Source organism: Apostichopus japonicus, chromosome 3, assembly GCF_037975245.1.
Source record: "Apostichopus japonicus isolate 1M-3 chromosome 3, ASM3797524v1, whole genome shotgun sequence".
Taxonomy (NCBI): Eukaryota; Metazoa; Echinodermata; class Holothuroidea; order Aspidochirotida; family Stichopodidae; genus Apostichopus; species Apostichopus japonicus.
The window spans coordinates 4,603,603-4,617,960 of record NC_092563.1 but is presented as its reverse complement, the minus strand read 5'-3'; the positions used below and the strand labels follow the sequence as shown (position 1 = coordinate 4,617,960).

General features: G+C 37.4%; 2 protein-coding genes across 7 annotated transcripts; both read right to left on the bottom strand.

The window, feature by feature from the left end:
* Positions 1 to 912: 912 nt before the first annotated feature.
* LOC139960927 (tRNA-specific adenosine deaminase 1-like) lies at positions 913 to 9,129 on the bottom strand. Of its 6 annotated transcripts, none has more exons than XM_071959634.1 (9): positions 8,919 to 9,125; positions 8,242 to 8,316; positions 7,634 to 7,688; positions 7,106 to 7,233; positions 5,820 to 6,612; positions 4,950 to 5,128; positions 4,079 to 4,178; positions 3,633 to 3,719; positions 916 to 1,896 (listed from the first exon to the last, which is right to left on the bottom strand). In XM_071959634.1, exons 1-9 carry the CDS (start codon positions 9,082 to 9,084, stop codon positions 1,779 to 1,781), a joined length of 1,701 nt encoding a protein of 566 aa, XP_071815735.1. In that variant the 5' UTR covers positions 9,085 to 9,125; the 3' UTR covers positions 916 to 1,778. The 6 variants fall into 6 exon arrangements, with proteins under 6 accessions (XP_071815776.1, XP_071815768.1, XP_071815735.1 ...); XM_071959653.1 differs by lacking the exon at positions 8,919 to 9,125 and adding an exon at positions 8,580 to 8,689 and having other exon boundaries at positions 918 to 1,896; XM_071959661.1 differs by lacking the exon at positions 8,919 to 9,125 and adding an exon at positions 8,478 to 8,497 and having other exon boundaries at positions 918 to 1,896.
* Positions 9,130 to 9,521: 392 nt separating this feature from the next.
* Positions 9,522 to 14,324, bottom strand: LOC139960968 (exosome complex exonuclease RRP42-like). The gene is made up of 6 exons (XM_071959709.1): positions 14,176 to 14,324; positions 13,629 to 13,708; positions 12,887 to 13,320; positions 12,232 to 12,355; positions 11,659 to 11,818; positions 9,522 to 11,042 (listed from the first exon to the last, which is right to left on the bottom strand). The coding sequence occupies exons 2-6, from the start codon at positions 13,683 to 13,685 to the stop codon at positions 10,948 to 10,950; spliced, it is 870 nt and encodes a 289-aa protein (XP_071815810.1). The 5' UTR covers positions 13,686 to 13,708; positions 14,176 to 14,324; the 3' UTR covers positions 9,522 to 10,947.
* Positions 14,325 to 14,358: the final 34 nt, after the last annotated feature.

The window sequence follows — 14,358 nt, the reverse complement described above, 5'->3', positions numbered from 1 at the left end:
ACCTACACTACCCTCCCTTGACAAAATAATCTAACTCATCCATTGTAAAGTACGATTTCCGCGTTTTCGACCTACATTTACTAGCTTTAAACCCGCACCCCTCTTTGGCGAATATAGGCTGAAATGCGCCCAAAAGACTTCGTCACCCTCCCTTGACAAATTCCTCTCGTTTCCGCGGTTTCCGCGTTTTCGACCTTACTATATAGCAAGGTCGATAACGCGGAAACCGCGGAAACCGTTGATATTGAAACCGGTTTCTCGATTTCCGCGGTTTCCGCGGTTTCCGCGTTTCCGCGTTATCGACCTGGCCGTCTAACAAGGCCACTCTGTTAAACTGTTATTGCGCGTGTTTTGTTTCCAAAATTGAGATGTCAGAATTTGGTAGACGTTGGTTATCCTACGTACATGTATGTTTTAAGAACTGGATTAATTCCTAGTTTGGATGCAATGTTCAAGAATGTAGGTCCATAATTGCAATCGATTACTGTGTTAGTATCTTAACAGTGCTACTAGCGAGGACATGTATAGTCACCTCAAATTACCAGCTACATATACCATGCTCTTTATTTGTACGATCTTTTGGTTTCACGGTCTTCAACCATGACATGAATATTCATTTGTACCTTCACAAAAGAGCGAATAGCAGAATCGGCTGACCTCAGAGCCAAGAATCCAGGCCGTATCCCGGTAATTGTTGAGAAAGCTCCCAGGTCATCCATAGCAGAGATTGACAAGACTAAGTTTTTGGTCCCCTCGGATCTAACTGTAGCAAAGTTTATGTACATCATCAGAAGACGACTGCAATATCCACCAGAAAAGGCAATGTTCTTACATACAAGAAATATTACCCACAACATTCTAGATTCCTAATTCAGGCCCTAGTATGTGTGAACAACTGACTAATTGACATATTTTCGATTACTAAAACTGATTATTTATTTATTATTCAGATTTATGTCGATGGTTCGCAATCACTGACTTTAATCCATGTTTTGCTTCGCTGGGCCACAATGGGAGCCATTTACCAAGAGCACAAGGATCCCGATGGATTCTTGTACGCTGCTTACAGCGGGGAGAATACTTTTGAATGAAATTTGCTCAAAGTTCATGTTGTTTAACCATGGTATTATAAAGGATGTGGTATTTATATTATTAGACATAATACATGTATGGTAAATTTGGATACATAAAAATTTGAAGAAAAACAAAGTCCTTTTTTCCCTGTGTTTTTCTGTATTTTACTAGGCATGGTTTAAACTATCACACAGAAAAATACGTACAATGTCTGCATTATTCATTTAACTACATATATTTGTTATCCTGAAAACGTGAGCAGAAGTTGTAATTTGAAACCATTTTTCCCACTAAAATAAATGCCAGCATGTTATCGCAGGGGAAATAAAACCAAACACAAACATCAATTAAATGTTAGGTAAGCATATATGTATTGCAACGATACCACAACATGCTGCAAAATGGCCCATGTTTGGTTTCCTTATGATGATGATTTAATGGTACACTATTCCTTCTGCAAATGTTACTTAATAAAGGAACTAAAAAACAAAACTAAAAAAACATCTCTCTGACCAGAATTCCAGAGAAGGTTTAATGATTCCTTGCCATATTTCAAATGAGATCATTTAACATTCAACATGAACAATAAGATCATTGTACTCAACAGGTTGGACCCACATACAAATTTTGAAGTTCTTCAAAGCCTAAAATGGCAAAACTCAAAGAAAAATCTCTTCGATAGCATTGGTCAAATATCGCACTTCTTAAAAATCCATAGCTGTCTGCACCCAATTGGGGAATTTAGACATGAAGTCCGATCTGTCTTGTTGATAGCGAGTAGCTGCTCTCTTGTATTCGTCGTAAGTCTGTAGGTTTTCGTCTCTGCAGGAAACAACGTTAAAAGCTGCGGTTTGCTTTGGGCCTGAATTTTGAATCAGTTTCACACAGCCCAGGCCTCCAATTTCAGACTATTTTTATGCTAAATGGGAATGGATTTTACCATTTGCCAGTAGACACCAAAAAAACTTGCATATTTCTGCCAGGAAACATTCTGAATATAAAACTGTTGCTGTAAAGATCAGGTGCCATCTTTTGAAATATTTTTGGTGGGCACTAAAGATTAGCTGCACACTTAAGTTTGTTCAGTGGCAGCACGTTTTGCAATCAGGTAATCCTCACTTTTTACTGATGTTTTCTTTTGCATTACAACAGATAGAATGAATAATTTTCAATGTTTTATCTTGACAATGTAACTAGACATATGATTAGGATAGGAGCTTTTCCAATGTGTTTCTGTTTCCAAAAGTATCAACGTCATCTGCAATCACGAATAGTAATGAAAACACTTTTATACCGCACTACATGCAACTCTAGAAGAGCTACGACCTAGAGTTCTTCACAAAAACAAATGGACACTGATACTAACTATACACAAAAGGCCCGTGTAAAATTCAATTTGAAATTCCTGCAATTAAAACTCATGTGTAATAGAACAATTAAAGGCAGCAAATTCCAATGATATATGCCAAATGTACTATAAGAATGATAGAGGTAGGGATGTAGTTGAGAAGTAGGAATGCCAATGAGATTTTCCTTAGAACTACAGAGATTCTGGCAGGTTCAGGGGTCATGCAGAAGTTCATTGACATTTATAAGGAGGCGAGCATGTAGTCGATAAAAATAACAAAAAGGACCTTTGACAAGAGTCTCTGCTCGACATGCAGTAGATGAAGCTGACAACATTCACAAGTTATTACAGACAGCATCCCTTTAAGTTATTGCTTACATCAGCATTATCCCATTCCAAGAAAAAACACTTTCGCCAAAAGTAATTAAAGAAACCACCCTCCAGTTTAATAAGTTAGGTGATTACATATTACATAACAAGCCTTCCTGGCCTTGATTGCATATTAGGAACTTAATGTGGATAGAGTACTCAAATTAAATTTGCATACAGCTCTTCAAATAAGACAATACTTTGGGGAACCATGAGTGTTCAAATTATTACGTCAAAGTACGGGCTTTATTTATGTGTGGTTACAACGTGTGATACAACTACGGTCTATATCCACTTCAAGGTTGTTTGATGGAGTTCTACAAAAATCCAAGATTGGAATCAACAACTCTCACTTTCATGACGGATACACAAATTTATGGTGTTAAAGATGGCTTAATAATTGTCTTCAGAGTGTTGAATGCAATGAAGCAATGATTTCATTCAATCTTATGAGATGGCTACTCTAACAAAATTGTACAAAAAGTAAAAAGTAATACCACTCTCATCAGAAAGAAATGGTCACATTTTTCATTCTAGTTCATAAGAATACTATGGATGCAGTTATTACGTGTGAATCTCAAGCAGTTCAATTGATTCTAAATCTACAACCTTTGACAGGAATTGGTTTTTGTGTCAAAGTTATTTTGTGAAGTAAATCATAGAGGAATTAATTACAAGCATACCCTAAATTCAAATTAAAACTCAAATCTCGACATAAGTTTTTTGTGAACTACCCTTTAGATAAAAGGGTGTATTTTTACCATATGAAGTACTGTAATAAATTATCCTACCACAGAAAATCTTGCCCCCCCCCCCAATATTTATTTTTAAATGAACTTACAATAATGTATGAGGGCGCTCTTCAACTGGGATGGAGTCCACCAGGGCCTTGAAGCTGCTGAATAGAGAGGCACTGCTTATGTGGCATCTGCAATATGAAGGAGTATATGTACTGAAGTGAAAAAGTAGTCACCCCCCCTCCCTCACTCCTCACGGTCACTGTTCCCCTCCAATGTTCAACGTATATAGAATGAATGCACCAAGGAAAGACAGTAATAGATTCAACTAAAAGCTAAACCAGTGAACAATAAATGTCTCAGGTAGGTTAAAGATTTTCCATGTACCCAAGATCAAATTGAGTCTTGTCGGGATAATGCGCACAGTGTGCGACAGGCTTTAGAAGTGGAAATTGCACCTTCCTAATTTGAAGTTGGATATAGAAGATTCCTTGGTATGCATTTGAGCAGTGGGGCTGGTGTAAAAGAGTGGAAGAAGTGTCTTTATTACCTAGACGTAGATTTATTCCAGTTCTTAGCCGTCACTCCAAGCCTCTTGCCGTTGACGGACACTTCCATGCTGTCACGTGACACTAAACTCCAGACAATCGCTGTAAAATTTTAATGAAACTTAAAGACATAAATTAAACTGCACGCTATTCTATAACTAGGAGGTTTCCACGATGACATATGACAAGTAATAGCATATACATTAAAATAGCATCTGGGTGTCTGTTAAGAACTCTGACTTTATGACATAATTCAGCTACAAAAGTTTTACTTTATTCTAATAACATTTGTCATTGCTATTATGGTTGCTTATGATGCAATATAGTCAAATGGTTGGCATATAATTATAAATCAAGAAATGCATGGATTAGTAAAAATCATTCCGAAGAATAAATACCATTCATACAATCCACATACTACAGTAATAGTTCCTATGACATAAAACAATATGTCTGAAGTGTCATTCTTTTTTAAAGGTTGGTTAAGTCGAGAGTTACAATGGAAAGCTTGATGACCAAAGACTTTTTCTCCCCATCACAAGAATTCTTATCACAAACAGAGGCAATGAACAAAAGAAGATGGTACAATTCTCAAAATGGTACAAATGGGGTAATGCACCTCTCCTTCATAAAATGGCCCTGTCACTGGCCCTCTTTGAACCCAGTGAAACCATACACCAAACTTTTTTCCATAATTTCTATTAAATCATTTTTGTAATTATTAGTGTTCTTTATTACCATGTAGTCTAAAACATTTGTATCATCGTTACATATTTCTAAATAAGAAAAAGAAGTAATAAAAAAAAGGCTGCATTCTCCACATAAATTTGATCAGGATTAGATTTCATTGGGGGCTTATACAACAGTTTATACCTGAACCACAAGGTGTCAGCTTGCCTTTGCTCACATCGTGCCTCTTTGTTACTTCATGTTTGGAATATTTAAAGCAAAGTTGGGTATTGTATATAGATGGATAGATTGGTGGCAGCATTGACATACTAGTCAGTCTGCCAGTCACAGCCCTCTCCATTGCAGCTTGGTTGTAAGGGCAGCTGTAAATTTAAAAAAAGGGTAAAATATATTACATAATTGATAAAAGAGATCTTCACAAAATCCTGATACCATGAAATAATTTTGAAAAATAAGTACTACCTTTGGATAAAGGTTTTATTAGTACACAATAAACAACACAGGACCTCTGTCACTAACTGATATTCATCCGTATATAGTTGGGCCCAACTCTTGGCTGCCCTCCAACTCCCCTCCCCTCCACTCCCCCATTCCCACCTCCCCCCTCCCTCCGTCAAACATTAACTGATGAGTCTGTGATCATTATACCGTGTCTTACAGAAAATTCATATGAACTGTTGTGAATATACCAAGGTCAATCAATTGAGTTCTACTCTATTTGTCACTATTGCTATAAACCATCACATGTACAATCTTATCCCTTTTTTGCTGTGAGGGTATGGTATTTTACTAATTTGGAGGAGAAAAATACTGTATTTAGCCAATTCAGACACAGTGATTATGTTTTGCAATGCAGCTAACAAGAACCTTTTATAGTAGAGTACAACACTTAAAATCTCTTAACAACACTTAAATTCTGAAGAAAACAACAAGAAACGGAAGCAAACAACCAACAAAGAAATAAATAGCCTGCTTCCCTTATTTTCCTTAATTTTTTTCTTTGGATCTTGAAATCATAACACACAAGGCTCTATCGCTCAGCAGTCAACTTACTTTGCAACAACAATGGATGAAAGTCTTATAGGTTCAGGTAAAAAATGAGAAAGCAGAGCTCCTTGACAACCGAGGGCCGTCCAGCGCATTAATTTATCGCTACAAGACATAGAAAGAGATGGGTCTCCCCTGCCTGGTTTTGTACGTAGTACACCAGTCACATGATAGTCCGACCCAGCCAGCAGCAAATCTTGCTCTTCGCCAGACACGCACTTGGCTCCTGTCCGATAAATATCTTCCTTAATACATGTTTGATTGCTTGTGCAGGTTGTTTCTCGATCAGCATTGTTTGATTCTATTGTTTGTCGATCAGCATTGTTTGATTCTATTGTTTCTCGATCAGCATTGTTTGATTCTATTGTTTGCCGATCAGTGTTGTTTGATTCTATTGTTTGTCGATCAGCATTGTTTGATTCTATTGTTTGCCGATCAGTGTTGTTTGATTCTATTGTTTGCCGATCAGCGTTGTTTGATTCTATTGTTTGTTGATCAGCATTGTTTGATTCTATTGTTTCTGTCGTGTCATGTTCACCCCTCGTTCTATAAGTGTCCCCTGTGTCTATTTCTGTTCTTTCTTCCTTGTTGATTCTATTATGTAACGGTACAGACACGCTCTGTTCGGTAACTTCAGATACACAGACTCTCTTGGCTGGTCTGCTCCTTGACAATTCTCCGTCTCTTTTCTGCATCTTCTGATCACAGCCTTTACGTTGTTCCGGGTTCGGTGACTCTTTCCCATCTGGCTGGGTATCTCCTGTTGATATCTTCTTTGGAAAGATTGATGCATCACCACCTTATTCAGAAGAGAATCAAAAGTCCTGAGAAAATATTTCTACACTTTTACTGTACCTGTATGAAACATGTATCACTAGAAATCACTTGACATGTACAAAACTGGTCAAATGAAGAATCTAAGGCTTTATCTCTGAACTCAAAAGAGATTTCTCTTTGGGCAACCTGACAGGGCTCATGATATTTCTGCTCAATATCTGGTCATCTTGGACCATAAAACAGCTGTCTCTCAAACTAACCCCCCCCCCCCCGCACCCTCCACTGTAACTATCACAGTGCAACATGATGGTGAGCCACTGGATAATTCTATAATAAATAAGTGGTTACAAAGTAAATTTACCATTTTCATATTTCAGACATGGTATTGATCTTAATTGATCCCTATTGCACATTGAGCCTGAGAAGAAGCATACAGAGTACAATAATACATGGTGAGAGCCACAGGATAAGAAAAGAGTATGTACCAAATCCAAAGAAAAGTAGCATGTACTTACATGGTGTATGACTACAGAAGAAATGGAACTTGATGTTATCCTTGAGTTGGCAACATCTTGATTGACTTTGTAGATGGAAAATACTGGTTTGGTTAGAATAGGCAAGCACCAGTTGGTCATACAAATACCTTCAAAGAGGAAAGAGATAATTCCTGACCAAGTTTCGAATGAGGTGTAACAGAAGTGTTAGACACCACCATCGATCCCAGAAAATACACACACAGCTTGCTACCGTCGGTAATTAGACACTAGTGTACAGTCTACTTACATACAGCTGCGTTCATTACCCACAGCACAGTGTATAAACGATACAGCGATGGACATCTCAGGTCCAGTTAAAGATAACAAGGTATCACATTTCATTACTGGCTGCATTTTGTAGCAACATAATTAAAACATCACTTGCAAGTAACATAAAGTTAACTTTTTCAGATGGCAGCACACGGTTTGGGGCAAGTGTTCAATGCCTTTAAAGTAAAATTTTACCAAATATCCAAATGTTACTTTGATCATTGGATGTCACAGTACCTTAGAAATCCTCTTCTTGCTAAAACTTCTGCATGACTGTCATTAAGGGTCTCCCCTAAGAAACAAAAAAGAAGGCATTATAGTCAACATGGCCTTGAACATTAGAGCAACCATCCTGAGCTTGGTTTAAGGCCTGCAATGCTGGATAAAATGTTTCTAGTCTTCATGTTGGATCTTTACAAAACTAAGTTCAAAGAAATCAGTTCACCCCTTACTAACAATCTGATGACCAATTAGTCTTATAAACAAGCTTGGCAATATGCAAAGAAGCCCTAAGGCATGCTGCCCAAAATAATTTTTGATTAATTTTCAAATTCACATTGTCTTCTTTCTTTTTTGGGGTGGGGGAGGGATGGGGGAGTTGCTTAGTGCTTGATGCTCAGGTTTCATTTTATCTGGCAGAGGGTTGGAAGGAGGGAGAGAGGTAGCAGTGATTTCTTCAAGGTCGTCCCTGGAATTTCGCTCACTTGATTTGGATCATTTGAAGCATGTGAACAACTAATTACAAAAATGTCACAGCCTCACTGTTGTAAGTTCTATGGAAGCAGATACTGTACAGGTTGGTCTAACTTCCAAGTTCCTTCATTAAATAGTCCTGTCACACCTACCTTTGGGATCCATATTTTTCTTCCCTATGCATTTGGTGCCTGTAGCTAAAGATACTACTGTGTAGCTGCCATCGCCTGCAAAGATGTATCAAAAACAATAAAGATTTGTATGGTACTGAATCTAATTGTCTATATATCTAACTAGTAATAACATGTCCAGGAAGAATCAAAGCCTTTTATTGCCTGGTGAATTAGTTTTAACTTTCTAAAAGATATACACAATTCCATAAGCATACATTTCCGGCAGATTCAAGATCAACCTCAATAACTATTCACGATTCCTATCAATATGCATATAGACTCAGGACTGTAAGTGCAATGCAAATCAGCAAATATACCGTGAGGTGCTACTGCTGTAGTGCTAGGCAGAGTAGTATATGATCAAATTTGATGTAGCCGAAGTCCAGGAACTGTAATCACCGGCAACTCTTTATTTTATCGCAAGACATGTATAATTCCATGATATTCCCTCTTCTTACTCCCTTCCCCGACCCTCAAGCTTCCCCGACCCTCAAGCTTCCCCGACCCTCAAGCTTCCCCGACCCTCAAGCTTCCCCGACCCTCAAGCTTCCCCGACCCTCAACCCCCCTACCCACCCCCACACTTCTGGGCACACGTTCACATGCTTCTTCAGTTCGTGAAACTGGTCCCCACGTTTAAACAAAACCCATGTTTACATTTCACTTGTAAGGTCAAGATTCGAGACTGCATTGGTGATGGAAACCTACTTTCGAGAACGAATCCTGCCAGAAGTGTCCACTCTCGTCCCTCCTGTGGTTTACCATGTTTTGGTAATTGGTAATAGCAGTTAAAGCACGCGCGACATATTTCAGTGGCATCCATACTCCTGAATGCCAAATGTTATGCATTGAACAACAATCATATTACGTCCATGGCACCACGAACTTCGAACGTACCCTGACCAGTTTTCGGCGGGCAGAATAAAGTATGGAGTTAAGTTAGACCAATCAAGTTTTTCATGAACTATCACTAATTTAACCAAAGCATACACTGTTGCAAAACTATTTTGCTCACATAATTTAATCTTTTAAGTTCAGAATTTCATTGCTCTAAGATTAAGTTGATTCCCAAGATGAATGTTGGTCTAACATTGAAGTTGGTCAAAGCGGAAAAATTGTTGTAGCAAAATCACCAAACTAAAGAGACAAGACAGGTATCAATCTTTGATATGGTCACACTCTTCTTCATTTTCATTTCGTTTTCATTAAATGATTAAAAATACACCAACAAAAAGAAAGAAAGAAAACACAAGGATTCAATTTGTTTCTACCATTTACTTTTATTTGTGGTAAAGGACAGTTTTGCTTAAACAACTTTGAATTACTGAGTATTGAACAAATGACATTTTGCACCTTCATGTTTCCCTTAAACTTCTTAACCACATTAATCACCAGGACAAGACAAGACCTTTTAAAGAACAAAATACAAAACAATACAGTTAATCTTACAACCAAACAATCCAATATTGGTGAAACTTTTGATAAGTTTGACAAGTTCATGAAATTGGTTAGCCACATCTGAAGTAGTATAAAATGAATCTTCAGTACTATGAGATACCTGCCAACTTGTAAAAACTCAGGGATGTAATTCCATCACATAATATAGCAAGTAGCATACTGGACTTTAAATAGATAAAAATGACATTCCAAAAATACAATGTAGTCTATAACATTCTGTAATGGTATATCTTGTTGGCAGCATATGCTGGACATATGTCCAGGACATCAGAACATACAACAGCTGTGATGACCACAAAGATAATATTTTAACCTGATGTAGTTGGAACCCAGTGAAAGTTTATGACAAATTCATGATTGTTATTTTGAAACGATGAAATGATGTTAACAAAGCAGATTTAAAGAGCAAAGAAATACAAAAACATTTGCTTGATGGATGTTCTTTAAAATTAATATTCATTAATATTTGACACAATTAATTACTGTGATCCACTTAGTGGGCTAGTGAGTGCATCTGGCAGAAACTTCTCACCACTGTGATCCAGCTATGTAATATCAATCATAGATATAAGTCATAAGTTCTCTTAAGATACCTCTCGACAAAACTTGAAAAAAATCAGCCCTTCCTTTATTTATATAAATTACTACCATTCCAGTTTATGTAAATGTAATATGGTGAAATAGTTCCAAATGAAAGAGAAATTTCACAAAATGTGTGTAATTTAAGTTTGTTGATAGTAGAGTTTTAGTGGTTTCATGCTAGTTCCACTGTTTCATACATTCAGCTATCACAAGGATATTTAAGCAAACAGATTAACCATAAACATTAAATTAATGAATATTAATTTGATTTAAAAGATGTTCCCTTATGCAAAAAATGTTCCTTCAGAGCTTCTTCTGTGCAGAGGTATGAGACTTTAAATGATCATGAACAGAAGGAAAACCACTGCTACTACAGTTCTCTTTAGGTTATCATGGGCTAAAACTCTTGACTTCTCTTCAAACCTTCTCAACAACGTATGTGCATGGCAATTAGGAACTACAGCTGAATCTCGGCATGGACACCAGGATCTACAATGATGATCGGCACTGACGCTGTGATGACCACAACATTAAGCACCTATGACTATCAGATCCACCAGTTTTCATCGACCACGGCTGGATTCATCATCAGGGCCACCTTGACCTTGACCTGACCTGTTACACGGGTAGGGTCAAGAAGAGATGGTCAACCGACCAAGAACCCTCTTCCAGAGGTATTTGACCCAACTTCCTTCAGAACCTCATTCAGGCTATGATGTAACTGTATGCCTACCTTTTTAGCTGCCTACAAAGGAACAAACGAGAGATCATTGACAAGGATTTTAAATACTGTAATATTCCTAGGAAGGAAAATTGGAGAGAATGATTTAGAAGCCAGATGTAAGTTTAATATTTACACAGATGAAGCTTTTCTGCGATAAGAGTGGGAGCCAATTGGTTGGAATTGTATGATAATCAGGACAAATGACAAATGATATCAAGTAAAACATGCAAACTAAAAAACATGAGCTGCTTACAGTACGGCAGTCAAGGTATAAAGTTTAGTTTCATGTAGATTGACACTCCCTTCGGGTTCTTGTACAGACTTAAAAATACCAAACTTGGGCATATCACCATGGAGAAAGTCTTAATTTATTACTCTTCTCTATACACAAAAGTACAAAAGGAAAAGTTATGCTGTTCAATTAGCAGCATACATTTATAATTTTCTTAACTGAATTTGAAAGTCTGGCACTAAATACACTTCATGAAATTGTCCACCTATCTTCTTTCGTTGAAAATGCAAACCCTTTTCAAGTGACTGATAATATATGGAAAGATTGGAATCAAGCTGACAGAATTATTACACAAAGGATAAAGAATGAAAAAACCTAGGGAAGGTAATTATCTTGAAAACTTGCCTGTAGCATCTCATGGAGGCTCTCGTTCGACAGGCTACTTGTCCCTTTTTTGACAACTCCGGTGAACTTTCCAGAACTGTCGACACTTGTTACCAGAGACGCACTGCAACAGCATTCCTCCTCTAGCGTTGCATCGACCACATGCCTTTGACCAATCTAATTAATAAACATGTTGTGAAATCAGTATTTACAGAACCTCGGAGTACAGTAACTGAATTATTCATATCTTTATCTAATGAATAAACATGATGTGAAGTCAGTATTACAGGACCTCAGTGTACAGTAAGTTACTGAATTATTCATATCTTTATCTTATGAAGAAAACAAGATGTGAAATCAGTATGACGGAACCTCAGTGTACATTAACTGAATTATTCATATCTTTATCTAATGAATAAACAAGATGTGAAATCAGTATTACAAGACCTCAGTGTACAGTAACTGAATTATTCATATTTTTATCTAATAAATAAATAAGATGTGAAATCAGTATTACAGGACCTCAGTGTAACCAAGCTATTCATATCCATATAAAATGTAGAGGAACCTTATTGAAGGAAGGATCTTACCTTACTTAATGTCACAAACAATGGTACCATGTCAATATTCAATGTGCTGTAACCATCTGGATCATCGGATACTTCAATGTCTTCACCGCCCTCTGAGTCCTTTAAAACGGTGACCTTAGGGATTCTGTTTGAAAAAAGAACACAGCGAAATAGCTGACTTTATCATTTCAAAGATTCATGAAACACTTTCATGACTTGAAATCATGCAAGCAATTGTTGGTCTCCATTTAGAATCTAGGGTGCTTCACATAGGTGATACCTTGCTGATGAATAATGGCAAATGCTTTCCTAAAGAGCTGCAGCACAGTCGGTCTGCAATCTTTTTAGACCAACACTTTTGGTATATGGCTGTAACCCTCTCTACTCTCTGCCTCTCTCCCTCCCCTTCCCCCAATTAACAAATTTGTCATTTCAATGCCACAGGAATATGGTTACTACTGTGATGGTTGGCTCTGCTTCCTTGCTACAAGTTCATTGATCTTGGCTTGAAGAAGCGAAAATGCAATCCTAAGCACACAGGGCCACCAGGTTCAGTAGTATATAAAGAAAATTTGAAGTAAGATAAGTGCATAAAAAACTAGTTGAAAAATCCTTTGTGATCCAAACATTGAGTCTCTACCCTTAGTTTGCTGACAGTGGTTGTAGAGGAACTCACCTGGTATTTGCTAAAGCAGCTTTTACTGCCAAAGACATTGCATCCAGAAGGTTACCTCCACATTCCAATACAACGATATCTACATATAGGATCCAACAACATTGCCCGTCAATAATACCCAATGACACCAAGTCTAAAACTGACTGAGTCCGAAAGACTTCAGCAAATCTTGTGGACATCTCAACGGATAAATCATCCCCTCCTCTTCCTTCAAATTCTGGCGATGCATTTGCTGAAAAATCCACCATAAATTCTAGTCGTCCTTCATTCGGATGGCTGGGTGAAGGATCTCCCATTTCGGCTTTTACTCCTACGATGACTTCTGTATTTAAGAGACGCAGGCGAGAGGACCCACTGGTATTTGAGACAACTCCACATTCGACCTCAACCTGCCTATATTCTTCACAAGATCTACCATCCGTCCTAACATCTTCCTGAAATTCAAAAAAATAGTCAGCATCATTATTGGATGTTATCATTAATTATAAATATTACTTTAAATGGTACTAAGACAATTGAGCAGAATCATTATTTTTTTTTTGTCCTTTGTTGGCTGACATCAACTTTTCATTCACTTTAAAGCACTAAGCACTTGAATTGCTGTTTTAGTTCATCATTGTAAGAATAAAAGCATTAACAGTTACACAAAACAGCAAAGATTTTTGTTTTAAATGCCCAGTTACCTTTCTGTGGTTCATTTAGGCTACAAACCTGTGGACCAATACAAACCATACAAACTTACCATGATGCCATGAATTATAAAAGTTTTTTCTCCCTCACTCAATTGTGCAGTGGCCATGATGACAGCCGCTTCTCTTCTCACTATAGATTAAACAAAGAAAAATGTTTGGACTAAAACAGAGAGATTTGCATAATGATGTCTGGGTACCTCTTTTTCCAATGATTGGATTGTGGGCTTTACTGTAATATGTCAAAAGAAAGAAAAGAGCACTCTTCACAACAAATTAGGGACCACTGCCAGTTGATGCTGTGGTAAAAAACTACTGTAACATTTATTCAAGGCTTATGATCTGATAGAATTGTATACACGGTATTTTCACGACTGAACTGCATTGCTTCTATACATCTAGTGTTATCTTCCCTTTCTGTGTTGAGTTTTCACTTTTTAAGTCAATAAGTGGTACACAAACTAACAGGTAGCAGATATGCGAGAAAATTCCGTCCTTTACTGTACCTAATGACAATGTAACCTAGACCTAAGCGCGTTTGCAAGGAATGCACTACAGATGACAGTTGCGATAATGTGAAACATATTAAAGGTTGAATACCTTCTTGAGAAAAATATCGTGTAGACCACTGGAATTTAATGATATTGGCTTAGAGTTAGCCTGCTTCTCTACTTTCTCCAGTTAATTTTACGGTAACACTAACAGCGTGGTGCATGCGCTAGACGGAAGAATTGAAAAAAAAACGGTAGTTATAATTGTATTGGTAAGATTTTCTAAAGTAAC